The 27,541-nt window shown below is 37.8% G+C and overlaps 1 protein-coding gene and 1 pseudogene across 1 annotated transcript in view; one reads left to right on the top strand and one right to left on the bottom strand.

Annotated features, from left to right (window-relative positions):
* Nucleotides 1-16,836, bottom strand: part of CD81 (CD81 molecule) — a 62,420-nt gene extending 45,584 nt beyond the window's left edge. The window contains exon 1 of the mRNA XM_026668277.2: nucleotides 16,570-16,836. Coding sequence (XP_026524062.1) covers nucleotides 16,570-16,635 — 66 coding nt within the window. The 5' untranslated portion in view covers nucleotides 16,636-16,836. The remainder of the gene's footprint in view (nucleotides 1-16,569) is intronic.
* LOC113412548 (rhombotin-2 pseudogene) lies at nucleotides 1,021-1,656 on the top strand (annotated as a pseudogene).
* Nucleotides 16,837-27,541: the final 10,705 nt, after the last annotated feature.

Below are 27,541 nucleotides of genomic sequence, written 5' to 3'. Positions count from 1 at the left end.
TAAAAAAGGCTTTTGACCTTGGAAGGAAAACATTCCTTAATGCATACAAATTCCTATGTACACAAGATCATAGACACAGACAGCCTCCTTTCTTCCTTTTCCTCCAGCCACAGAGATACTGTTTCGAGGAAGAAATACTGAAATTCTCAACTTTGCTTCTACCCCCCCCCCCCCCCCCCCCGCCTCACATTCTTCTGGAGTAATTGGACAGGAGCTGAGAAGAAATTTGACCCTGGAAATATTACACAAAGTAGCCCAGCTAGAATATACTTGGGCTAAATTGTGACAAAAGTTACTTCCCATCTCCAACCTATAAAAAGGAAGTTTAGGAGGTTATTGAAAACAAAGCTGGAAACTAACTCTTGGTTTTAAATGGTGATGTCCTTGTCTCTGCAATAGATCCAAATCATTCAGTATCACAAAAATGTTTACTTCTGTCAGTACTGTTAAGAGTCTCTTATTTGGGATCCTTATTTGATAGCTTCTTGCCTTTGTATTTATAAATTGTAGTTGAAGGAGTGTGGAGTGGAAAGGAGAAATAGACAAACTCTACCCGCAACAATTTTTGCACAACTGTCTTTAAACAGCACCATGACTCATTTGAACTCAGGAAACCACTTGGAATAGTATGTCTGCCACACCCTACTTTTTCTTTAGCAATCCACATAATTGAGAACTAAATTGATTCAATTATTCAGTAAGAAATATCAGGATTTATGTACAAGGTTAAAAGTGTATCTGGTTTGTTTATATCAATTTATATGGCTGACCACCTCCAAAGCGTGTGTGGCTAGGAAGTCGCGGTCTGTCTCGCTCTTGTCTGCATGCCGCCAGCCTCCCCCTCCCATCCCTCAGCATCACAGGCGGGCCACCCTGTGGATGTCATTGAGGGTGGAGGTGTTGCTCTGCTTGCCGCCCTGAAAAGGCATTCGGGAGCTGGCAGCCTTTGTAGGGGATAGACCTCGTCACGGACAAGCCGAAAATCACAATGTTACTGTTACAAAGGAGCGACCCCTGACAATGTCATCATCGGCCATCAAAAGGAAGAGCCTTGAGCCCTCCAAGGAGCCAGTGGATGAGGTGTTTCAAATCCCCCCTTCCTTGTTAACATGTGGAGGTTGTCAGCAAAACATTGGGGATCGATACTTCCTTAAAGCCACTGACCAGTACTGGCATGAAGACTGTCTAAGCTGTGACTTATGTGGGTGTCAACTTGGAGAAGTGGGAAGGAGACTATATTATAAACTGGGCAGAAAGCTCTGTCAAAGAAGCTATCTCAGGCTTTTTGGCCAAGATGGTTTCTGTGCCTCCTGTGAGAAGAGAATCCGAGCCTATGAGATGACCATGAGAGTAAAGGACAAAGTGTACCATCTGGAATGCTTCAAGTGTGCTGCTTGCCAGAAATATTTTTGCGTTGGTGACAGATACCTTCTCCTAAACTCAGATATAGTTTATGAGCAAGACATCTATGAGTGGACTAAGATCAATGGGATCATATAACTCACTTGTGCCACATGGTCTCAAATACATTTCATGAGTGACATATACTTTTGGCTATGGTGAGGTTATTGCTCACATCTATATGCTTTCTTTAAGGAAGGGGGAAATGAAACAGAACACACTGCATCTAATAAAATAAGTGAAATTAAAAATATATATCTTACCAATGCAATTTAAATGACTAACAAGACCATCTTACAAAGATGCATGTGTAATTTTAGAAAAAAATATAGCAATAAAAGGCATGCTTCCTGCTTCTCACTAGCTAACACTCCAAACAGATGAGACCTAGAGCATGCTCCTCCTGCATGACCTAATGCAAGGGTCTTAAAACTTGACAAGTTTAAGACTTGTTGAATTCAACTCCCAGAATTCCTGAGCTAACATGATTGGAGGAGGAATTCTGGGAGTTGAAGTCCACAAGTCTTAAAGCTGTCAAGTTTGAAGACCCCAGACTTAATGGGATGGATAGAAACAATGAGAGTAAAGTAGTCCCCAAAATGCCAGGATCCTATGCCATATAGGGTTGTATGATAATAACCAGCACCTTGAATTGCACTATATCCTAAGTCAATTATCAGTAGTGACTTTAATCCTGAAGAAATGAATAAGATTCTTTAAATTGTAAGTTCTGCAACTTCAATTTTGGATCCACGTCCATCCTAATTGGCCAACACAGGGCAGAAAGGATATATGGGTGGTTCTGGGTGTGATTAATGTATCCTTGAGAAAGGGGTAGTTTCTTTATGCCTTCAGGAAGTGGTTGTCTCCCCACTCACACACTTCTTAAGAAGCCATCCCTAAATGACTTTTGCTCTATCTCCCTTTGAAGAGAAGATGACTGAGAAAGCGATTGCCTCCTATTTTCAGAGGGCCCTGAATTAAAAAGTTAGCTCACTTACATATTTTTATTTTTTATTCAATTTCTAGTAACTCATCTCAGCCAAGTTAATCTGGGTGGCCTTCAATTTGAAAACTATAAAATAGTTAAAACAATAAAAAAACAATACAACAATACAAACATCCCCTCCCCCCAAAAACGGAAGCCAAGATTTATCTGTTTATTTAAAAAAGAGCATTCATTAAAAAACAAAGGGGAGGAGGGGTTTGAACCAAAATTATTCATACAAGATAAAGTCTATTTTGCTGATGTACATTGTACATTGAATAGAAGCAGCATAAACCATTCAGACCAAAGCCATAAAGTTCCTCAATTTTGGATAAAACTCAGAATCAGCAAGTTTTGTTTCTTAAATCTAATGTCTGTTAAACTAAGGCCTTTTAAATCAATGGTTTACTATAGAAAGCTAGTTTGGAATATGATCAAATGCTTAACAGTTTCCAAAATCTTTGTAAGAAAACTGCAATACTGTACTGATTAGAAGGCACCCAAAAATTAAAAGAAAAGTCTGGAGTAGAAAAATAATTGATAGCATTTTTGTCATTAAAACCAAAGGCTCAACAGCTTGATCTGGATCTATAGTACCTTACCACAAATCTTAACTATATCTGCCTGATGATGCAAGGGCCCCTCTTATATTTATCACAGGGAAGTTTTTTTTAAATTTTACGCTAATAGCAAGTATCTGTTTTTTAGTGACTGTTTTGTTTTAATTGTCCTAAACTGCACAGTATCATAGGAATGGAACAAGAGATAAATAATCTGAAATAAATATTTTTTTTTTCTAAGCAGCACCATAGCCACATTACTCACCAGAAAGATTTAAACAAAGTATATATGTAGAATGATTCTATAGGTCTGTGATACCATAGCAATAAAACAAAAACAAAACCCTTTACAATAACACAAAAATATTAGTTACTGCAGTAACAAGCAAAATCTGGCCACAGTACATACTGTTGTGCCTGGTACATGTCACACCTATAATTTCAATTTACATTGGACTGGCTTACATTGGACATAATAATAATAATAGCACACAAAATAATTAAAATTAAATTATAATTAAAAATAATATAAAATATTATATTATTACTAGAATGTAAGCTATTACATTCAATTGTTTTATATTTGTCTACTAGAAAATAATACTGGATCACACAAGTCAACTGATCCATAATAATTATATTATTTGCCCTCCAGATGTTCTTCAACATGCTGGGTTGAGAATTCTGTGTTTTAGATCAGCAATTCTGGAGGACGCTGGGTTATAGAAGGAAATGTTAAGCGTAGCAGTTTATAACTACTATACTACGGGATAAGATGTTAACAAAATTCATATTCTAATTAACGGTTTTCCCACAGGGAAGTGTTTCAGTACACAAGTATAATATGGCCTTCAGAAACGCAAATAAGGGCAAGATTTTTCAAACACAAAATAAGGCTTGTTCGTTCCACATTTTAGACCAGGGGTTGTTGGATAAGGAACTCTGGGAGTTGAAGTCCACAAATCTTAAAGTTGCCAAGGTTGGAGACCCCTGCTCTAGACACAGAACAAGGGTCTCACAAAGGCTGAGCTAATCTACCAGAAGAAGTATCAGTGCTGCTAAAAAATACAGCATTGTGAAGCTCTGTTTGGTTACCTCTAGATTCCTCCTCTGCATTTCACTTTAGCAAGAGAAGACATGTACAGTAGCTCATTATTTTACAACCCTTGAGGGAGTAGAAAATAATAGTTTTCCAATATATTTCCAAGACCCTCGGTGGTGCAGTGGTTAGAGTATAGTACTGCAAGCTACTTCTGCTGCAGCCAGCTGCCTGAAATTTGGCAGATCAAATCTCACCAGGCTCAAGGTTGACTCAACCTTCCATCCTTCGAAGGTGGGTAAAATGAGGACCCAAATTGTTGGGAGCAATATGTTGACTCTGTAAACTGCTTAGAGAGGGCTGTAAAGCACTATAAAGTGGTATATAAATCTAAGTGCTATTGCTATATGAGCATTAAATGGAGGAGATAATAGATAATATGGGACTTTACAACTTATAGCAAATGAAGAAACTAAAAGAAAAGAATGGCACTTTGAATCCTTACAGCATTTCTGGTAGATGATCACTCAGCTGTATGAAGAACTCCAACAAAGCAAAACTAACCATTTTATTTAGCAACCTGTTCCACAGGCTCAGCTAAGGAAGTTCTTTTTAGCCAGATACTTCTTTCTGGTAGTGTCAAACCACAGGCTTTGTTACTGCCCTCTAAGGCAGTAAGTTCACTTTTTCTTCTGTATGACAAACCTTCATATCACCCTTCATTCACCTCTTCTATAAGTTAACATATTCATGTATTTTTCTTATTCCTCGTAGAGCTTGGTTCTCAGGTTCTTCATTATCAATGAATTTGCTCCAATTTGTCACTATCATTTTTGAATGTTGTTGTATCATAATCTTCATCAATTATTCAATGACCGTGAGTTTAATTGTAGATTAATCATAATAATAATATGCAGACAATAGTAGCATCATGAACATAAATCTCATTAAACCTTATGGGGTTTTCAAAGAAATAAGTTATCATAATATGAATGTAAGAAACTATGCTGAGTACATTATGAACATGTGGATCAGTAACAAACAGTAAATAACAGTTTATTTACAGAGTAAAGAAAGTGCATAGAGGGTGGGAGAGAAGTAACAGTTCCCGTTACTGATGCCTCTGAGGAGAATGGAATATTTATCTATGAACAGACCAGTTGGCCACCTCCAATACTGGCAAAGAACAGCATGCAATACAATCCAAAAATAGATGTGAATTGTAAGCCACTCAAATGGGTGACTCCCTAGACTAAAAAAAAAAAAAAAAATCCCTTAATGCAAACCAGAAATCATCATTAAAGCAGCAAAGCAAACCAGGAGAAGCAATAGTGATAAACACACATTACGTGGAAATCATTCTGTTGAAATAATTTGACCTTCCACATTAAAGCCGTTAGGCTCATGGCCAAAACTGCAAATTGAACCTGGCTGTTTCCAACATTTCCCTGGGACATCTGTGACAGATTTATACAGGAAAAACTGTATCAAATACACAGAGGCAAGCTTGTCCCGCGGAAGAAAGCAATTCATTCACCAGAAATCCAGAAAGATACGTTGTTACTTTTGCTTATTAATTAAGGCATTTTTGTATACATAAAATAAAAACTAATGTTATTCATTTAAAATTATGATATGGTTACTTATTTGTAATCAAACTGCAGGTGACTTGAAAACACAACTGCTTCATCTGGCACGTTCCTATTTTGGAGCATTTGTACTGAGGTTTGTACAGAGAATCACTTTTGTCTTATTAAGCAAAACTAATTTCTGTTTATGAAGTCACCAAGGATCAAGATCAACTTGAAGACTGTTATATTATAGTGGCCACACCCAGTTAATCCTGGCTAATCTCAAAGAGCTAAACAAGATCAGACATGCTATCACTTTGATGACAAGACACAATAAATCTCAGGTTTATAAATTAGATATGAAAATTGAAAAGAGTATTCTGGAAGTAGACATTGGTAAATACCATGTCTGTATTGCTGTCAAAAAAACATTTACTTATTAATCATTTATATAGCCACCAATCCCACACAAAACAACTCTGAGACATGTTCAGATTGTCCCTACTTGAGTCAGCAAATATTATATTTTATTAAGCTGTCTTAAGATCAGGCTATTTTATTAATCTAGCCCAGGGGTGTCAAACTCACGTCGTCATGGCAGCATCACATGACGTATCATGATTTTTCCTTCTTCGCTAAACTGGGCGTGGCCAGCACATGAGGCACCTGACCCACAGGCTGTGAGTTTGGCAGCCCTGATCTAGCCCTATTGTGACTTTGATAGGCAAAAGTTCTTAAAGGTCTTGGACAGAGCTCTCATAGATATTCTGTAAGTGAACGTATGATTCACTGCTGAGCTACAGTCACTAAAATCATTTTATGTTTTACAACCATATATGAAATATTCAGTGACAAAATATATTATGGAGTATAATCTCTCAGTTGGGTTGTTATGAATTACTATAAACTGAACTTGAAATGAACCTTGAAAACAAGCTGTGTTACAAGCTGTGTTAACTCAAATTGTTGAAGAGAACACCTGTATTATTCCTGGATAAAGCATCTAAGATAAGCAAATCCATGAATTATTCTTAAAAGGAAAAAAAAAACTACAATTGTCAGAAAAGAATGTTATGTTTTGAAATTAAGAAACATTAATACTTATCCCTCAAACACTGTCATAACATGTATTGCCAGTACACTGTCAGCATAACCAAATATAATTAAACTAGATTTCAAATTGTAATTTTGAGATGTATTTGGCTGTGAGGGTTTGTTTAAACAGAATTGCAATAGCCAAACAAAGCCAGTGGTTCTATAATTATAGTATATTTATAAATATATTTCTCTAACCCCACCTCCTCCCGAGACAGCGGCAGTTAAGAGGCTGCGATCAAGAAACCATCCTCACAGCACTTGAGCCACTCTCCAATGCTCCCTCGATCCCATACTGGTGGTTTTAACTTCCAGAGCAGCTTTTTACCCAATGGCTAAGACATTTGTTCTACAAAAGATAACATCCAAATGTTCCAAAATCCTTGTGTGCAAAACAAAGCTGTAAGTGCCATAGCTAAATAAAGTAGATTAGAACTTGCAAAATTTAGTAACATATAATCCATCTAACTATACTGTAGATAAGCAATTAAAACAACATACTAACAGAAGATCTTCTGTTTTAAAATTGACAACTACGAAGACCATGAATGAGGATTCTAATCACAGTTCTTGCTCAGGAAATAGCCAACAGCTAATCAGAATGTACATAATCTCAATGAAATTAAAAAGCCAACATACATACCTCAAATCTCTTATTTTAGGTCTATATCATGTTTACAGCCACCACAAGAAACAGAAAATATGTGTGCGAAGTTTAGGAGTGGAAGATACAACGGAAATGCATTAATACTTGTTACTGTTGACCTGGACAGCTGCCCCAGTTTCAAGCTGCCCCTGATGGATCTCTGCAAAGGCTATCTTGGCCACTTTTATCATCTGCTTTTTAAGCAGGATGCATGAGAAATATTTTAGTTATCTAACAGATAAAGTTGTTTGGATTCCTTTGGAACTGAACTCTGATTAGGCAAGTCCTGCTGAGAAGACTGAGTCTATGTTATTAGGGGGAGAAACTGAGCCTGAAGCTCTTATTTAGAGAGGTGGGGTGCCCTAGAGATTGACACACTTGCTTCTTTTGTTTAGCATTTACTAGGTAAGGCCATCCACTGGTTTTGGAGCAGGCGTCACCACCTAAACTTCTGGACCTCAGATCAATCAAATGATGCAGTTTGTCTTGTCCAATACCCAAGGGTTGTAAAGGTCTGGATGGCAAGTGAGAGTCAAGATCAAGACAAAAGAAGATATTTGGGTCACCCAAGGCCAGAAATTTCCCCCTTTTCTTTGTCCAGGATGGAGTAGGACATTCAATTCAAGACTGGGACGCAATCTAGGAATTTTCCTAGACTCATTGCTCCTGCTTAAAAAGCAGATGATAAAAGTGGCCAAGATAGCCTTTGCAGAGATCCATCAGGTGCACAAGTTATGCCTGTTTGTGGATTGGGAAGTCCTTCAGATAATCATGCCCTAGTTACCTCATGTCTGTAATGTGTATTGAGGCCCTTAAAGACCACTCAGAAGTTGCAGTGGGATGGTCAAATTACACTGTTGCTTCAGAAAATGTGTCAATTGGCTTCTGGGCAAATTTAAATAGCAATAGCACTTAGCCTTATATACTACTTCAGAGTGTTTTAAAGCTCCCTCTAAGTTTACAGAGTCAGCATATTGCCCCCAACAATCTGGGTCCTCATTTTACTGACCTTGGAAGGATGGGAGACTGAGTCAACCTTGAACCGGTCAAGATCAAACTCCTGGCAGTAGGCAGAGGTAGTCTGCAATACTGCATTCTAACTACTGAGCCACCATGGCTCTTAAAGATGCTGGTTGCCACCTTTAAAGCTCTTCATGACATAGAACCTGGCTATCTGAGGAATTGTCTATTTTAAAGTAACCATTTGATTTCCATCAACACCCGAAGTGGTAAAAGAAGTAGTAGAGTATAGAATTGGAGAGAACTGACATGGTCCAGGTCCAAGTCCACATAATGAGTGGTCCTTGGTGCTCTCTGAGCTTGCTTGTTTTTTTACAGACATTTCATTACCCAAACTAGGTAACATCATCAGTGCTAGGCAGTGCTAGTCAAAATAATGTCATATAATGGGAACCTGGAGGTGGGCTTTTCTGTCACAGTACCTGCTGTCTGGATAGAATCCCCACCTCTATACATCTGTATGGTCTGTATCCTGACATGATACTTTTAAAAAAGCTTTAAAAACCAAAATGGCTGCTCCCAAGAAGTCAGATGATGTGGAATTGCTCTTTGTTGTTCAGCAGAATTCTTTGTGAACAAAAGTAAAATTTGCTCAGACATAACATGATTTGCCTTCATATCCCCTTAAAACAGGGGTCCCCAAACTTGGCAACTTTAAGACTTGTGGACTTCCAGAATTCTCCAGCCAGCTTTTCTGGCTGAGGAAAACTCTGTGAATTGAAGTCCATAAGTCTTAAAGTTGCCAAGTTTGGAGACCTCTGCGTTAAAATCATGATATCTATGAACCTTGGGCTTAGATAATTATACATCTAAAATGAAAACAACAACAACAATCCTTAGTTCCTTATCTTGTACAGCATCTATTCCTCAATATATTGGTTAAAAACTATGTTTATTAAGTAAACCATTTCCAAAATAAGTATGAATAATAACTGAAAATCTTGGACTGTTACAATATGCACAACTTGATGTTCACAAATAATTGAGTATTTGTAATAGTGTTTTAAAAACCTCCTGTTATTGGAAAGGGAAAAAATGTCAGTCATCCTTCCTTCTTCTATTATCTGCTTGGAACATAACAAGAATTCAGCAAACAAATATTGTACCTTCCTTTCCATGAATGGGAAATCAATCTGCTGGATCACTAGCCCTTCAACATTTCTTTTAAAATTCTATCTATTGTACTTTTCATTTTTAATTGTTTCTATTATTTACAAGCTGTTGCAAGAGGATTTTTATCCTGAAAGTAGGAAGAAATAAACAAAGATAATGCAGCAACATCCAAGTTAATATTCCAAGATTCAAAGAGACTAACAAAATATAAAGCAATCCAACAAGATTAAGATCAATTGGGGTACTTAGCCCAGAGGGCAAAATGGCTATAACAGCTTTAAGTTATTAACATTAGGCATTTGCTCCAAGGCAATAACGGTAATAGGGAAACAGATTTACACTAAATAGGAAGTCACAGCTGAGTAAATATTTACTAAACAGCAGCTGAATACTTAGAGCAAACCATCAAGAAAGGTCACATCTCTGATTCTTCAATAAATACTTTGACTGATGTTTGCCAGGTATACTTTAGAAATGCTTTACTAGTAAAAAAAAAAAAAAAGTGCATAACAGGGGACGGTTCCTGTAGCCTGATAAGTCACATATAACCCATAGTTATTAGGAAAAAAAAGTGGAGGGAACTGGAACTGCAGGAGTTCTGCCCACATCTCTTCAAACATTGTCTAAAATACAAGTATGTTGTCCTTTAGAAGCACAGGTGTGAGGTAACCCTCAGTAACATTTGAGATCAAAAGACAAATGCAGTTGCATCAATTCAACTGCTATGGAAATCAGCCTAATAGAGGCAATGTTAGCAGTATAGAGATTTTTTAAAAGAATATAGCCTGCCTTTACTTCTTTGTTATATTATAAATACTATATTATGAAGTATTTTATGAACAACATAAAATCTCCAATGGGATATCCAATACTTTTCCTTCCATAGTGTGTTTAATGTTCATGAGATTTAAGAGACAGTTCCAGAGTTCTCAAAAACAAGAACAAAAACTCAGAAGTGGCATAACAGTAGGAGATGAAACCTCAATTCAGATGTTGCTTCAACCATGGTTTGGGAATTAGGAATGTTCCATGAGCTTTTCTCCCTTATCCTCATCAATTGTGTCTTTCATTCAGGAGTCCTTGTGTAAAACCATAAGCTGCTAAACAAGTTGATTTAAAAGCCATAGTTTTACAAACTCTTTTCACTAAATAGTTTACCCAGTTTGGACTTCACAGCAAAATACTGTAAACACAATCCAGAAAGAGGGAAAGCAGGAACAGCATTATATGACCACATCAAAACATTTTCCTTTTCCTCAAAGCTAAGTAAAAGAATGAGATAGGTGGCCAGATAAGTGTGATAAGCAAAATAAATAAAAGCAGTTCCTCTTAATTTCATACTCAGGTGTTTGCCATACTTGTAGTTGATGTTTATTTCAACTTTGTTGATAGGAAAAGTTTTCAACTCACCTAAAAATAATAGATTAGTTGCAAGAATGCAGGTGGGATGTTCAAATGCTCCGAAACATCTTATCTTTGTTCTCAGAACACCAGAAGCTGCCATGAGACAGCTGACTTACTTTGCCCCAAAAGTGCCCAAGTTTTAACTCTTGGTTTCTACAACTACAAGAACCATTTGCAATTAAACAATGTTGCATCCTTCATCTCCTTTTCCTCCAAATATTTACTGCCTTAATTAATTGCAGGTTGCTCAGTTTGAAAAGAACTGGAAAGATCAACTGAAAAGAGTGAAAGACTTATGGATGTACAGAGCTATTTGAAATACCTCTCAAGAAGAATCTGCTGGTTTGTTTCTTTATACTAGAGCTTAATACAAGATTAAAATGAAAAATGGGAGGACTTTTTGTATGATTGTACAATCAACATTCATACTGTTTTTCTTTTTCCATAGCCTCCAAACAAGGTTTTCCACTGACTTCACAAAGCTAATTTGTTGTTGTTCAGCTTCATAAATCTTGCTGCTTTCAGTGCCCATACAACAGATAAGTCAATGAATCCTGAGAAATGAGTACGAGAGATCAAATTTGCCTTATGATGATTAGGTTTGAGGACACTTTTAAGGGACTCTTCTGACTCCCTTACTTACACTTTTGTTTGCTTGGAAGCCATAGAGCAGGCATGTCCAAAGTCTGGCTCGGGGGCCAATTGCGGCCTATTTTCAAATTTCGAGCAGCCCGTAGCCTCTTCTCCAGTGGTGGGATGCGCCCAGTGTAACTACCAGTTCGGTGATTTACATTTTGTGCACGCGTGTATATCGTCATCTAGCTGCCTGGACAGCTGAGCAGCACTGCGCGTGGGTACACAGCGGTTGAAAAAGCCCCTTTTTTCCTTTTTCAAATGCAGCTGTGTTGCACAAAACAGCTGCAGTTGATAACGTAAGAAATAAAGGTCAGCTAAGAGGCCGGGCAGGCGGGTGGGCCAAAACAGCAGCAGACATAGAACTAGTTCTATGTATGCTCTCTGTTTGCTGCTTTTCAGAGCAACCAGTTCTACAGAAGTAGATAGAACCGGTAGAATTCCACCCCTGCTCTTCTCCCTTCCGGCTCAGCCTGTCACTCATCCCCACTGGCCGGCATTTTTCCCATTTAATGTTAATGGTTCAAAGAATGTCACACTGAATGGTTGGCCCCCACACACTTTCACCTCACGAAATCTGGCCCTCCTTCCAAAAGTTTGGACACCCCTGCCATAGAGTGTCTGGGCACATGTTCAAACAAGAATCATGATTAAGTTCTGAATCATAATTAACATGATTTGCAACAAAGGTTAACGTCTATGCCCTCAATATTTCATTTGTCTCCAGTATAGTCACTTTTCAGTTCTGGTAAGGATAAAAATTCTTAGATTTTGCAATTCCTCCAACTGTGGTATTTAGTGAACTGCACACCCAGTATAGTTCCTGGGGACTGCTGCTTGCTATGAGAGTTCTATTATAGGAAGAATAGAGGTAAATATTTATCTAGATGTAAATCCTAACTGGTATAAAAGCACCAAGGAACAGGCTTGATTGAAATGTTATTGGCAAAGCCATTTGCAGCTGGAAATATAATTTATTTCTCCCTGCTTCTCTTCAATTTTGTAAGCACTTTTTGGCAAGTGGTTGTTTATAAGAATTTGCTAACTCATTGTGCCCAATACCAATCATAAACGCTCTACATTTATGGACTTTATTTATGCAGATTTTATAGAAAATGAAAGAAAACATGTGTGCTAATATTAATAGGATCATTTCCCATAATAGTTTACTTTGGAAAAATGCAAAAATTATCTCACTGCATTGTTTTTTCAATGTGCTGCTTCTTTACATTTCAAGCTAATTTTAAGCCCACCCCCCATTTTTCAGAACAGAGATTTTTCTTCCCAATCACAACTATTTTATGACAGGCTACAGTATGCCTTGTTTCTCATGGAATGGCCTTAAAGTTTGTACAACTCATAAAAATGCTACGAGGAATGATCAGATCAGCCCAATGTCCTTGCTTCTATTCTTGAACATGAGATTTATTTTTCTTATTCTGAGGAAACATTTAGCATGAAATTTGGTGAAAAAGTTTCACCAAAAGCTAATCCCTTCCATTTGACTCTATCCGATTCTGCTGTTGGGACTGTCAGGAAATACCATTCTTGTTTGAGAAGACAAATGTATTCCAGAAAAAGGGAAACCATTTCCGAATTGTGGCCAAGAAACTAAATTTGAGGAGTTTTTAATGAATTATCATTTTTCCCTAAGGAAATTGAAGAAACAAAATCATTTTTATAAATGAGACAGGAAACATTATGCTTTTTTGTACCCAATGCACAAAACTCCCATAAATATATATTAATTAGATCTTCTCTGAATGCAATGTTTCCTGACACCTGTGTGCAACATTCATATATTTGTCTTTATAAAGTATTTGGAAGTGGACTAATGGAGGCAGAAAGAAATGGCAATAACTGCAAGCATAGTTATACTGTAGAAAATTCTATTATTAAGCAATTTATCACAAGAAAATGTGGAACTGAAAGGACAAAACTGTGAGGAAAGTTTAAGAAATCATCACAAGAAGCTGAAAACAAATGCTTGGTAACACAACAGAAGAAAAATCTGCACTGATTAATTGCACAATAATTCTTACATAGCTTTCTTGTTTCAGCTTTTTCAGATTTTACCATTTTACTTTATAAATATTATGTCAACATACTATCAAACACTACCTAAAGATATAGATAAGGAGAAAGTGGGGAGAGATGCAGGTGTTATTTTTTTTCTCCCCTTCCCTATTTTGGGAGGAAGAATGGAATGATATGAGATTATAGTAATTTTATCCATGTTGGTTTAGTCAATTCAATTGTTTTGGAATACATTCAGGGACTTATTCCCCAGTTTTCAACATATTGCAAATCTCTTTCTGCATATTTATTCATAATTCTCTCTCCATCTGTTCAATGTCAATTATAATAATAACTATAACTTCATTTGCAACTATCCCTTTTTCTGTCCTTCAACTCTTTTCTGGTACTTGATCAGAATCCTTTTAAGCCAGGACCCTTATATTTCCCAGAATCCCAAATTCAAATTGAATTTTGAGTCTGAAAAACAGAGTTCTAAAACATTGTCACAGTTAGCCTCCTTGAGTGAAGCTAACGGGTAATTAATGAACTGCAGCTGGCGCATCCATGAAGACTGATCTGAGAGCCTTTCTCCACACTAGCCTTTTGTCTTCAAATTTAAGATTCTAGGAACAGATTAAGTATACCAAGAGTACATGAATGTACATCTAGCCAGTCTTTATGTAACAAATCATAAAAAAATTAAGAATGATATTTCAAGCTTACTTAAGTTTTTTTCAAGCATATTAAATATATGATATATATGTATTCTGTCATCAAGTTCTTGGCGACTCTTATAGACCACACAGATATTCTCCATGGTGAGCTGTCCCTACTTGGTCTTCCAGGTCTTCCAATGAAGCGCTCATTGCTCCTGTAGGTGAATGTGCATGTATATGTATGTTTATTTATACATACAAAAACATACAATAGATACATCTTAAGAAATAATTTTGATTGACCCAGCTGTTTATAAGTTGCTTATAAAGAATTCCCAGAGACTCCAAACCAGATGTCTGCAAATTGTCCAGCTCTTTTCACAGAATCCTGGGAATTCTATGAATCCCATTCGTTGAAAAAAATGATTGGGGAAAGCTGTTCAAGTGTTTATATCTTGTATTAAGTTAAAACACTGGGTGTTTGATTTGTGAAATAGGGCTATGTATGAAACCAGCCACCGTTTGTTTATAAACTACAAATTTATTTTATAAGGCTACCTCACAATAGTGACTCTTGTTGGTGTACAAGGATACCACAACACATAAATGTATGGTTTACTTATTCAAAAAGTGATAATCACACTGGCACGAATGTAATATATGAATTTAGTTGTAATTTACTACCTCTTCTTAATCCCTTTCTTTTTCCATAGTTTAATGAAGAGTACAGGACACAGATTTACAGAGCATCACAAAGTGACGCAGCTTGGAAAAAGGGTAATTCTAGCATGAATAGAATAAAAGAAAACACACACTAATTGTTTTTTAAGACTGTTTATGAGTTTCCAAATATGTCTATAAGAATTCCTATGAATAAGTTTTAGCATTGTATATATATTTACATGGACGTTTCTGTTCATAGAGAAAATTCAAGAAACAAGACATCTTGTTTACTTTTAAACCCTTACTGGGTTGATGGCCTGTAAAACATTTCTATATAGATTCTCATTGAAATGGTTTAGCTGGGACAAACAGTTTCAGAGGAGCATTTAGCATATACAGATATCTTAGCCCTCTTCCTCAACAAGTACTCAACATTGCTAGCGTTTGAAAGCAATTATTATAGACATTTTCACACTATATTCCTACAAATTTTTATTTTTATCCAAGAGCAAGCCTCAAAATCTGAAGGTGAAAACTTAATTTCCTCCCCATATGAATTTTACATAATCTGTGAAAGCCTGAATTTCTTTTCTACTGGAAACCACGGGAACTTGGAAAAACTCAAGACCTTCTGAGATTCGGGGTGTGGTTGGTGCAACAACCAAGGAGGAAAGATGAGATCATGAAAGGCAGTCTAAAAAAATGCTGTAAGTCATCCATTTTAAACCAACGGTCACATGAATATTCAATTTCTTCTTTTCTAGACACAAACACTCTTCTTCCCAATCACTTCAATTTTCATGCCGATATATATGCAAATAATTTCCACAATTCATTAAATAATAGAAAGAAGCAAAATGCTAGATTTTTTTTCCTCGGACATGTTACTTTGAAAAAAAAAACACCAAATCCCCTTAGACATACCTATTTAGATAGCTTTCCAAAACCACCACCCCAAAATCTACGGGATACAAGCTCCCTTAAAAAAAAAAAAAGCTGTTTAACGAATAGGAAACTCATGCTTTCCACTAGATTTATAGAGCGGAGTTGGCACAAGGGACAAGAAGTCTCTTGGGAGATTCAAATCTGCTCCACGCAACAAAGCTCTTACAAGAGTCTCTTATTACAAATCTGCATTCGGTTGGGTTAGCACCAAGAATAACATAAAAGTTGGCTAAGTAGAAGTTTGAAGACGCTACAAGTACACGGTTGCACGAAACATTCACACGGCATCATCAAAGCCAAATGAGGCTTCTCTACTTTGTATGCTAAAAAAAACACCCAACAGGTTAAGGGGGAGACGTAAGAAAGAAAAGAGGTTTGAAAACCGGTTTTGGGTTGTTGTTGTTTTTTTCCCGAATCGGTGCCCGTTCGGCTCTCGATTTTCCTACTCATCCACCCCATATCCAGATTGCTTTCGGGCAAACCCGGGTCCTGAGCTCTTGCTATCTCTCTCTCTCTCTCCACGCCAAGTCCCTTTTCGGTCGTTGCAACGGATTGCTTTTCCAGGTTAAACGCGCCTTGCTTCCTGAATGAGGCGGCCATCCCTCCAACCCCGCGACAAACCGGGCGAAAAAGGCTCGCCCGGCCCGACTTCCTCGCGCACCAGGGCAGGGGTCCTCTCGGAGCCCGCTTCTTTGTTTTGCTGGTGCGAGGAGAAAAAACACCAGCTCACACGACATTAATCGCGGAGAGATTTCCCCCCTCCTCCTCTTCCAACCCGGGACGGAGCAAGCGAAGGCCCAGGAAGACGCCACTCACCCAGAAGACAAAATTGAAGACAAACAGCAGGTATTTGATGCACTTGGTACAACCTTCCACTCCCATCACTGCGGCGAGGATTTGGCCTCTTGTTTTGGAAAGGAGGAGCTGCGCGTCTTGTCGCTGCGAGGTCGGCGAGATATTTCCCCCCCTCTTCAGACAACCAAGCCACCCCTTCTCTCTTCCCGTGATTTCCCCTCCCTTGCTTGGGGTTGCAGACACCCTCCTTCTTGTCCCTGGCCCGCTAGCCAAGTAGCTCCTCCCACTGGCTCCAGAAGCGGCGAAGGGGAGGAAAATAAGCACGCTGCCTCCTAGAGGCCGCGGCTCCGGCCGCCGTCGTCTCAACAGGCGGGGGGTGGCGGGGGAAATGAGGCTCAGTAAAAGGAAAGAAACTAATCCGAGCCGTGGTATGCGGTCCCCGATGCGGCTTTTGGGGTGAAATCAAACCGCAGGGCTGGTTTTGTATTGGAATGGAACCACAATGTATAACCAAGGAAAAAGTCGTCCCCCCCCCTCACGTTCCCTTCCTCCAAAGGGAGGGAAAGAGGCTTGCTCGTCGTGTTTTGTTTTGTTTTGAATCCATCTAAAGGTTTTACATTCATAAGCGATCTGCTGCCCGGCGTCCTCATGATAGTATCAATGACGAAAAGGTGAACCAATCCAAAGGATTGATCGCTGATGCAATAAAATCGTCTCTGATTGCTTCCAGTCTCTGCTATTTCACACAGAAAGCATCCTCTTCCATCTCGGAAAGCAGAACCCTCCAGGATTCAAGCAATAAGTTTGTTCGTTCAGAATTGGACCAAATATTTTCTGAGCCAGGGCCTTTTCTATGGAGCAAAAAGCAGGGAAGGTCCTCCTGTCTTGTTTTTGTTTTTCTTCCTCACTTTATTTCCCCACCAGTAGGATTATCCTTTTGTCTAATCTATGTCTATATATATCTACACCTACCTACCTATCTATATCTACAGGTGAAAGTCGAAAAATTATAATATCGTGCAAATGTTCATTTATTTCAGTAATGCAACTTAAAAGGTGAAACTAATATATGAGATAGACTCATTACATGCAAAGCAAGATAGTTTAAGCTGTGATGTGGCATGAAAACCCCAAATCCACAATCTCAGAAAATTAGAATATTGCGAAAAGGTTCAATATTCTAGGCTCAAAGTGTCCCACTCTAATCAGCTAATTAAGGCATAACACCTGCAAAGGTTTCCTGGACCTTAAAATGGTCTCTCAGTCTGGTTCAGTAGGAATCACAATCATGGGAAAGACTGCTGACCTGACAGTTGTGCAGAAAACCATCACTGACACCTTCCATAAGGAGGGAAAGCCTCAAAAGGTAATTGCAAATGAAGTTGGATGTTCCCAAAGTGCTGTATCAAAGCACATTAATAGAAAGTTATGTGGAAGGGAAAAGTGTGGAAGACAAATATGCACAAGCAGCAGGGATGATCTCAGCCTGGAGAGGAGTGTCAGGAAAAGGCCATTCAAAAATGTTGGGGACTTTCACAAGGAGTGGACTGAGGCTGGAGTCAGTGCATCAAGAGCCACCACACACAGATGGATCCTGGGCTTCAAATGTCATATTCCTCTTGATGGCTTATGCTGAATTCAGACTAGTTTGTGGGCTTGGCTTGAAAGATAGCCAAGATTTATGTCAAAATAGCTTTGTTTTGGAAAGGACCTTTTAGTGTTTTACCCACTTCTTTCTACAGTACGCAAACAGCAACTTCCTTTTCTTGCAGACACTTGGGCTATTATGACTCCCTCGCTATGTAGTGAAGGTGGTTTATAAAAGAAGCCCTGGCCTAAGCATATCTGTTTCTGAAATCTTTTAAAAGTGAACAGCCTAGGACTCATAAACACAGCCTGTCCTGAGCCCTTTTCTGAGCCTAGATAGAGTTGACTATTGCTGCAGTTGCTGCCATTTTGAGCTGGGTGATGCTGAAAAATACAGAATAAACCCTCTAAAATAGACTTTGCATAATTTAAACAAAACAAAAAAGTTCCAAATTCTCCTGATACCCAAAGATCCCATCTTGAAAAATGATGGTACTGACTGTTTACTCACCGATTTTGTCCATTGTCATGTTTGTGTGTGTATGCAGGTGCACATATACATTAAATGTGACCTCCAATCATTACAACTTTGCCACTTTTGAAAAATTCTGAAATATCTTTTGCCAGGAATGGAGAATGGGGAGGGAAATATTATCTTTATTAAAGAACAGAGCAAACAGAGAAAAGAATGGATGCCCTGGGATATGTGATTATTTTGTAAACTTCTTGATGCGGGTGAAGCTTTACTACTTCCAAATTCATGCCTCTGAACTTGCATAATTTAAATCAAACAAGCACCTAGGTTAATGGGAAATGAATTGGGCAACTTCCAAAGCCCAGGATCTGGCTGTGCAATTGGTCAGGCTATTTGCAGAGCGTTGTTGTTCTATTTGTCTTCTGAAGGAAAAACACAGATTGGCTCATGGTGTTCCCTGCCTGTTTTTTGCAGTTTGAAATAAACACATCTGAAAATGATTCCAGGCTGGTTCCAAACTATCTAGTGAGAGCATTGGGACTCAAAATTTAGTGGTTTGGAAGTGTCTAATCTTAAACAAAAAGTAAAAATAGGATCCTTTGCCTTTAATCTTTGGATCAGGATTACCTTGTAATTTCTTTTTCTTTTTTTGTAAACATTTTTATTTGGGTTTTCACAAAACATAATACAAATAAAATATCTTTTTTTGAGAATAGCATGATCCCGGATTATCACTTCTCCATACAGACACAAACTCAATTTCATATTCATCTTTGTATTCTGTTCCATATCTTATTACTATTTTAGCATTTTCTCAGTGATTTTTCCCTTCCCTTAGTTTTCTTAGCCTTGTTTTTAGTTGTCTCATTCCTTTCTAAATTTAATTATATATCTTTTTCTAAGTTTCGATATCTTTCAAATCATTATATTTATATTTCTGTCTGTCCTGTTTCAATTTCATATTATCTTTTCTCATTAAACCAATTTTCCCTTGTAGTTACTGATTGGAGTATGACACCTTTGCATCTTTTAGTTTTTATCCATTCAAATCTTATTTAAACTTCAATTTATACCTTTACAATTATAACATTCAATATCTAACCTCTATTTTATAACACATAAATTTTGCCAATCAAATTCTGCTTGGTACATTCTTAAAATATGCACTGAGTTCTTAAAGAGAAAATATATATATAACAACAATAAATAAAATACTTATTCGATTCCAATTCAGCTCTGTCATTAATGTTAGTTATAATCTTCCATTAATCTTTAACATTTCTTTTTGATTAAATATAATACTTCCTTAGGAACACTTATAATATTTCCATAATTTTTTTTCATATTTCTTTCATATTTCTCTTCACTTAATTTTTTATAAATCCTTAATAACAATTAAAATGTTCCCATCCTTTCCTAATTTCATTCATTCTCTTTATTTCATTTATTTATTAACAAACATTTCATTACATTACAATAAGTATTTTATCTATCACTTTAATCACACTTGTTTCATATTTTCTATATTCATTTCTATTTCTAATATAACAATGCTATCTTATGTACCCTTGCAGAATCCTCTCTTTCAATTAAATTTTCACGCATTGTCTCTATGTCTTCTAAATAGGCTTATACCTTTAATCCTTATACGTTTTCCCTGTTTCTCTATCTCCTGTTTCTGTCCTTTATAACTTCTTTTCCTTTCCTTCTTCCCCCTCTTCTCCCTCCCCTTTTTGACCCCTTGTCTCTCTAATTCTAACTATCTCTTCTGTAATCCTCTCTCCTGTTTCTTCCTAATGTTGTAATTGCTTTTCAAACTATTCTTTTTTTGGTTGTTTTTTCAGATCTTAACTTTGTCACTCTCTTTCCCCCCTTTCCTCCTCCCTCCACATAGAATTACTTGGTCATTAAAGATGGCTTCTTCTTTGTCCCGCCCTTCTTATTCTGGAAGCATTTCTTGTTGTTTCTCATAGTTCAAGATCTCCATTTCTAAGAATTGAAATATGAAGCTAAAAAAAACCTCTTCCTTCTTGTGCATCTTCTTTCTATTTTTTAAGTTCCATTTTCAGTTCTTCCAAGAGTGATGCCATTTTAAACACTTTTAAACAACCATCCGATTGATTTTAGTCCTTTAAATCCAATAACCAAAAATCCAAAAATCACAAAATAATCCAAATAATCCAAAGCTGTTTCTTCTTGCTTCTTTTTTCCACTTTCTCTTCCTGGGGTTCTATTTATCTTGTTACAAAGTTTCAGTTAAAATGTATCTTTTAGGAATCTTGTGAAAGTTTCACTGTTAATTCCTTTTACCTCCAGGCGCTCTCCTCCATTTTTCCAGATCTCACCCTTTTATTTTTTCCTTTTCTCTCCTTTCCTTCTTTTAAAAGTTTTTAAATATCCAAAAATCTTTATTATCCCTTTGACATTTTATTTTCAGCTAAAATGCCTATTAATGTCAAAGTGAATTTTTATCAATTTCTTACTTAAGTCTCTTAGCTGTCAATATGGGGAAGGAAAGAAAAACAAAACAAAATCTTTCCCCTTCCCTCTCTCCTTCGCCACTTCAAAAATCTTCTTTGGGAACAAGTTATTCTTTGTAGTTCAAATTCCAGGGTACCTTATGTTGTTGCTTTTTCAGTTCAACCTGGTCAGTCAAAACTTTTTCTTCTTATCTTCCTCCTCCTGCACAATCTTTTCTGGTTGGGTTCTTCTGTGAGGTGGCCATTTCTGACCACTGCTGCAACCGCCTTCGGGAAAGGGAGTAATGGCCAGCCGAGGAGAGAGATGCGGCTCTCCTCAACCCTGCTGGCAGTCTCCCCTCTCTTCACCACTACGGGGTGGCTTTGCCCCGAATCCAGCCGGCTCGGGGCACTCTGGCAATGAGCACAATCAAAACCACGCACAATTGCGGATTTCAGCCCGTCGCCGAAGAAACACAAAACGGAAGTCAGGATTACCTTGTCATTTCTGTGTCTATTGTCTAGGGCAGCTGTCCCCAAACTGGGTATCCTACAGATATGCAGATTTTAACTCCCAAAATTTGTCAACCAGCAAGGTAATTACTAATGATTTTAGAAATGCACTGCCGCATATCCAAAGGTTGGAGAAAGCTAGGCTAAGGCAAGGGTAGGAATCATATAGCTCTCTAGAGCAGGGGTGTCAAACTCATGTCGTGATGGTGGTGTCAAGTGATATATCGGGACTTCCCACCCCTTTGCTAAGCTGGACATGGGCGTGGCCAGTGCGTGACGCATCTGGCCTATGGGCCGGGAGTTTGACAACCCTGCTCTAGAGGCTTTTGGGCTCCAGCTCATATCAGTTCTAAGTGATTCTGCTAGAGCTTCTGAAACTTATCAATAGCTAGAGGAATACTGATTCAATAAATCTGGCTTGAACCATTTCAAATGATATGAACTACTCTTTTACTTACCAGATTTCTAGAAGGAAAAAAAGTAATTTTAGAAATCTCCTCCCTTCCCAATATTATGGATACATTCTCTTACTTGAGTGGATCATTGTTAGGCTCCTCTACATTTTTTTCTTCCTGAATTAATTACATGTGTGAATCTCTCCAGTTAGGAATTTTACAGTGAGTGGGATCATGAAACAGGTTTGGCTTTATGATGACGCAACTGCATACAAAAATGAAGGTATTATTTTCACAAACGTGCTGAAAAAAATGAAACCACATTTTGATATTGTTGTCAGTGGATTCCTATTCACTTTTAATTTATTTCGTGGTGATAGTAACTCATGGCTTTTCAGTATAAAACATCAGGGTTGTAGGGGGAGAGTAGCTTCAGCAAAAGGCTTGGATATGTGGAAAATCCTTGCACCTTTCTAAAGGACCTCATACAAGGTCAGTGTCTTGTTGCAGGAAGCTGTAAGTTAGGAATTCATGATAAAGTGAAACAAAAACCTAGGGAACAACTAAACAAGACTTGCTTATTTGGCTTGGCACATGACTATTTTTGGAAAAAAAATCCATTCAGAATTATAGTGGGATCTTATACAGGCCATTTGGGAAAAGGCTGAACCAAGACATTCACTTGAAAAGAGCATTATAGAGTTAACAGAATGTGTCATATGTTAATTATAGCTGGCAGCTCTCTTTAGAGTGGAAAAAATTATTCATGTCTGATTGAGAAACATTTCTGAAGTTGTTCAGTCCACTGGGAACATTTATTTCCTCTTTGTGAAGTAAAAAGCAGTCATAGAAGTTACAATTATCTATCACACATAGTTCTGAATTTCTGAGAATTTAATCAATTTTATACATACGTATTCATCTATTCTTTTAGATGAATACACTCATTCTTTGAGCTTATCCTTTCAAAACCAAGCAGTTTAAAATCTCATTGTTTTAATATAATAGTTTTAAGTTTGCTCTCAAAATCTTTGGGGTATAAAAGTTCTTAATTTTGGCAGGGATATGTCCTGTGACAAATAGGATAACAGATAACAGATAATCAGAGTTGGAAGGGACCTTGTAGGTCATCTAGTCCAACCCCCCCACCCAAGTGGGAGACCCTACACCATTTCTGACAAATGGCAGTCCAATCTCTTCTTGAAGGTCTCAAGTGATGGCGCTCCCACAGTTTCCGAGGGCAAGCTGTTCCATTGGTTGATTGTTCTCACTGTCAGAAAGTTTCTTCTTATATCCAGGTTAAATCTCTCCTTGTTCAGTTTCCATCTATTATTCCTTGTCTGGCCGGCAGGCGCTTTAGAAAATAGTTTGACCCCTTCCTCTCTGTGGCAGCCCCTCAAATATTGGAAGACTGCTATCATGTCTCCCCTGGTCCTTCTCTTTACTAGACTAGCCAAGCCCAGTTCCTGTAACCGTTCTTCATATGTTTTAGTCTTCAGTCCCTTAATCATCCTGGTTGCTCTTCTCTGTACTTTTTCTAGAGTCTCAACATCTTTTTTATAATGTGGTGAACAGAACTGGATGCAGTACTCTAGGTATGGTCTTACTAAGGCTTTATAGAGTGGTATTAGTACCTCCCTTGATCTTGATTGTATCCCTTTACTGTTTCTGTTTCCTTACTTTTTAAAAACTGTTAAACCTTAACTAAATGTAAGTATGTACAATATGGTTTTTGTCAGACTTAAAGATTTATATTTAAACAGGATGAGCTAGATACTTGTTTTTATTTATTTATATGATTAAATTTATAGGTCACCTGAATCCAGTATGATATGTTTTATATAGGAACGATGGAGAACAAAGAGGATGATTATATTAGAAGACTCCTTTAGGAAGACTAATTATTGTCACAATAATTGGGGAACTTTCCAACAAGATGAGAAGAATACCTACATATAACAGCAAAAGAGCAGGGGATGGAAAAAGAGTACACAAAAGTTAAATAAGTTTCACATGGCTTTCTGAATATTTGAATCGAATTGCTTGCTATTCTCGTGGATTAACAAAATATGGGCTAAAAAAAAGGAACCTCCTTGAAAGATTTTATTTATCCTGTATTTAACATTGTGATGTACTTTATTAGCAATTAATAAGATACATTTCTTTGTTTTCTTCTTATACCTCTTGGCTGTTTGATCTCTTGGCAGCATTCAGTAACATTGACCAATATATCCTGTTGGACTGCCTATAAGGTTTGGGAGTAAGGAGCACTTTTTAATGATGATTCTCTCCTTTTGTGGATTGTTCCAATTAAAGGTAATGAGGAAAGAACCATCAAGGATCTGCTTCAGTATTGGATGCCAGGGCCTGGCTCTCTTTTGTCTATATGAAGCCATTGGGAAAGGCCACCTGGTCAATCTGAGGGGAAGTTATCAGTATGCTGATAATACTGTTCTAGATTGTCACCCAGGACAGAAATGTTGTTGTAGCTCTTGCCTTTCTGCTAATGCATGGAGGCTGTAAGGGACTAAATTGGACAAAACAAGCCTAAATTGAATCCCAGAAAGATGGAGTTATTGGATGCCCCAATTGCAGCTCTTCCTGAGAGGCCATGGTGACAGTGATTAATGCTCTCATCCTTATGTACTTTAGACTAGAACAATGTGATCTGTGTGGGACTACTTTGGAAATGGACTTAGACTTTGCAGTTGGAACAAAATGTGAAAGTCAGGTTGCAAGGTACTACTGATTTTGCAGAATAGAAGAGGAAGAACTGAAGATAATGCAAAGATCTGCAAATAGAAATACAATCACTGTGGTGAAAGAAAGCAAAAAGATAGCACCAATAGTAACAGGTGTCTTGGATACAATCCTGAAATACAGTATTTGGAGCACCACTTGAACACCATTAGCACTGACAAAATGTCCAGTCAGCTGCAAAAAGCCACTTTATTTGGAATAACTTAAATCTTGTGACCTTGGTTTTAACACCATCAAATAACAACTTCTGCCTATCCCAGGTCCTTGCAAAGGACTTGATAGGTGGATAAAGATAGACTGGCTGTGTGGCCAACCATAATAATAATTTTATTTTAGATTTCTTTTGCCACAGTCTTTTTACTTCTATTTTAGATGTTGGATAGATGGATGGACAGGTGGACAGACGGACGGATAGACAGAAGGGACTTTTGTATGGTGCTGTAATTAGTCTTGGTATGAAAACTCATCTTTCTTTAATGGGCTGCAGAATCAGTACAAATCTAGGCAAGAATTGCCTCAGGAAAAAGTTGATATCTGGAGATCATATAATTTAGCAGTAGGTCAACATTTCCCCAAAGTCTGCATTTACCGTATTTACCGGACTATAAGCCGCTCCTTTTTCCCATGCTTTGAACCCTGTGGCTTGTACAACAATTCGACTTATCTATAGATTTTTCTTCGCTAACTGCCATCGGGAGCGCAAAAATGTGACAGACGCAAGAGGTCAATGCAAAGAAGAAGACACTACTGGTAGTTTTTGACGCACTCGACGCACGCAACACGACATGCACGAACTCAAAATATTTTTCACACCCTCATCATGGAAAGTACACGAAGAAAAGCATATGATGCAGCTTTTAAATTGAAAGCAATCGATCTGTCTATCCAGAAAGGAAATAGAGCTGCTGCACGTAAGCTTGGCGTTAATGAATCAATGGTGAGACGTTGGAGATGGCAGCGTGAAGAACTGATTCAATGCCAAAGGACAACAAAGGCTTTCAGAGGTCATAAAAGCAGATGGCCTAAACTTGAAAACGTTCTTGAGGACTGGGTGAACACAGAGAGCAGACGGCCGAGGTGTATCCACCGTGCAGATCCGACTGAAAGCTAAAACAATCACCAGCGAAATGGGTATTGAAGATTTTAAAGGTGGACTGTCATGGTGTTGTAGATTTATGAGACGAAAAGATCTGTCCATCAGGGCGCGGACGACTGTCTGTCAGCAACTCCCTTCCGACTACGAGGAAAAAGTTGCAAACTTCCACAAATTTATTGAAACAAAACTAGCCAAGAATTCCATTAGACCAGACGACATCATAAATATGGATGAAGTACTTTTAACGTTTGACCTGCCTCTAAGTAGAATTATTAACAAGACAGGAGCGTCATCCATTATGGTGAAAACAACTGGCCACGAGATAACACATTTCACGTGTGTTTTGAGCTGCACCACATCCAGACAGAAGCTTCCACCGATGGTGATTTTTAAGCGGATGATTATGCCAACAGAAAAACTCCCGAAAAGGGTGGATGATAGAAAGCCTAATGAATGAATGGCTGACGGAGTGCTACAGTAAGCACCCAGGAGGATTTTTTCACTGGAAAAAATCATTGCTTGTTTTGGACAGTATGAGGGCCCATATAATAGATTCTGTGAAAGCAGCCATCAAGAGAACTCAATTCCAGCTGTGATTCCTGGAGGTACAACTAAGTTTTTGCAGCCACTTGACATCAGTGTGAATCATGCATTTAAAGCGGCACTCCGAGGTGATGGGAGGCTTGGATGACCAGCGGTGAGAAATCATTCACAAAAACTGGCCACATACGAAGAGCATTCTTCTCTTTCTCTGTAAATATCTCATTTCACAACATATATATCTGCGGCTTATAGTCTGGTGCGGCTAATATATGTAAAAAAAAAAAATTCTTTTAAAATTTAGTGGGTGCGGCTTATATTCCGATGCACTCTATAGTCCAGTAAATATGGTAGTCTCAGAATACCTTTTGGCGGTAACATGTGAAAGTTGAAATGTAAAACTAGCCTTGGCTTATAATAATCATTATTTATTACAAGCATCAACATATTGCATCTTCTAAAATAAATCAGAGCAGTTGCAATCACCTTTAAAAACAAGAAAAAAATAATCTATCTTTAAAATAAATATTTAAGGATAATTTTACATCTACACACACTCCCTAGCCCAAACCTGGGGCTGGGGGATGCAACATCTCAGCTTTGCTAAAGACTCCAAATATTTTGCATAATTACCCAGTTACCATGGTTCTTCTCATTCCAGTGTTTGCTATACCTCTCGGTTTAAATAACTCTTGTAAAAAAAAAAAAATCAATATAGCTCCTCTATGCATCTGATGAAGCGAACTGCCATTAATGAAAGTGTATGCCTTTTAACAATGTGTTAACTGGAAACAATGCTACAAGGCTTCTTCTGGTGTTTTGCTACCATAGACTAACATGGTTCTCCTCCAACCATTAACTTTTGTGTAATTCTAAGAAATTCAGGTCTATTTTCAAGAACAGAAGGAGTAAATTGTAGATGGGCCTTCTTCTCGTGTTGCAGAACTAGATCAATCATTTCCCCTCTCGCTCTTGATTTAAGCCTGTAGCGTAATCAGTGGTGGGATTCAATTTTTTTTACTACCGGTTCTGTGGGCGTGGCTTGGTGGGCGTGGCAGGGGAAGGATACTGTAAGATCCAGTCACAAGTGGTATTTGCCGGTTCTCTGAACTACTCAAAATTTCTGCTACCAGTTCTCCAGAACTGTCAGAACCTGCTGAATACCACC

This window comes from Notechis scutatus, chromosome 1 (assembly GCF_049901735.1).
Source record: "Notechis scutatus isolate UNSWTSFEM ecotype Mainland chromosome 1, rNotScu1.2, whole genome shotgun sequence".
Lineage (NCBI taxonomy): Eukaryota > Metazoa > Chordata > Lepidosauria > Squamata > Elapidae > Notechis > Notechis scutatus.
The sequence above is the reverse complement of the archived record's forward strand: the minus strand, read 5'-3'. Positions and strand labels throughout refer to the sequence as shown.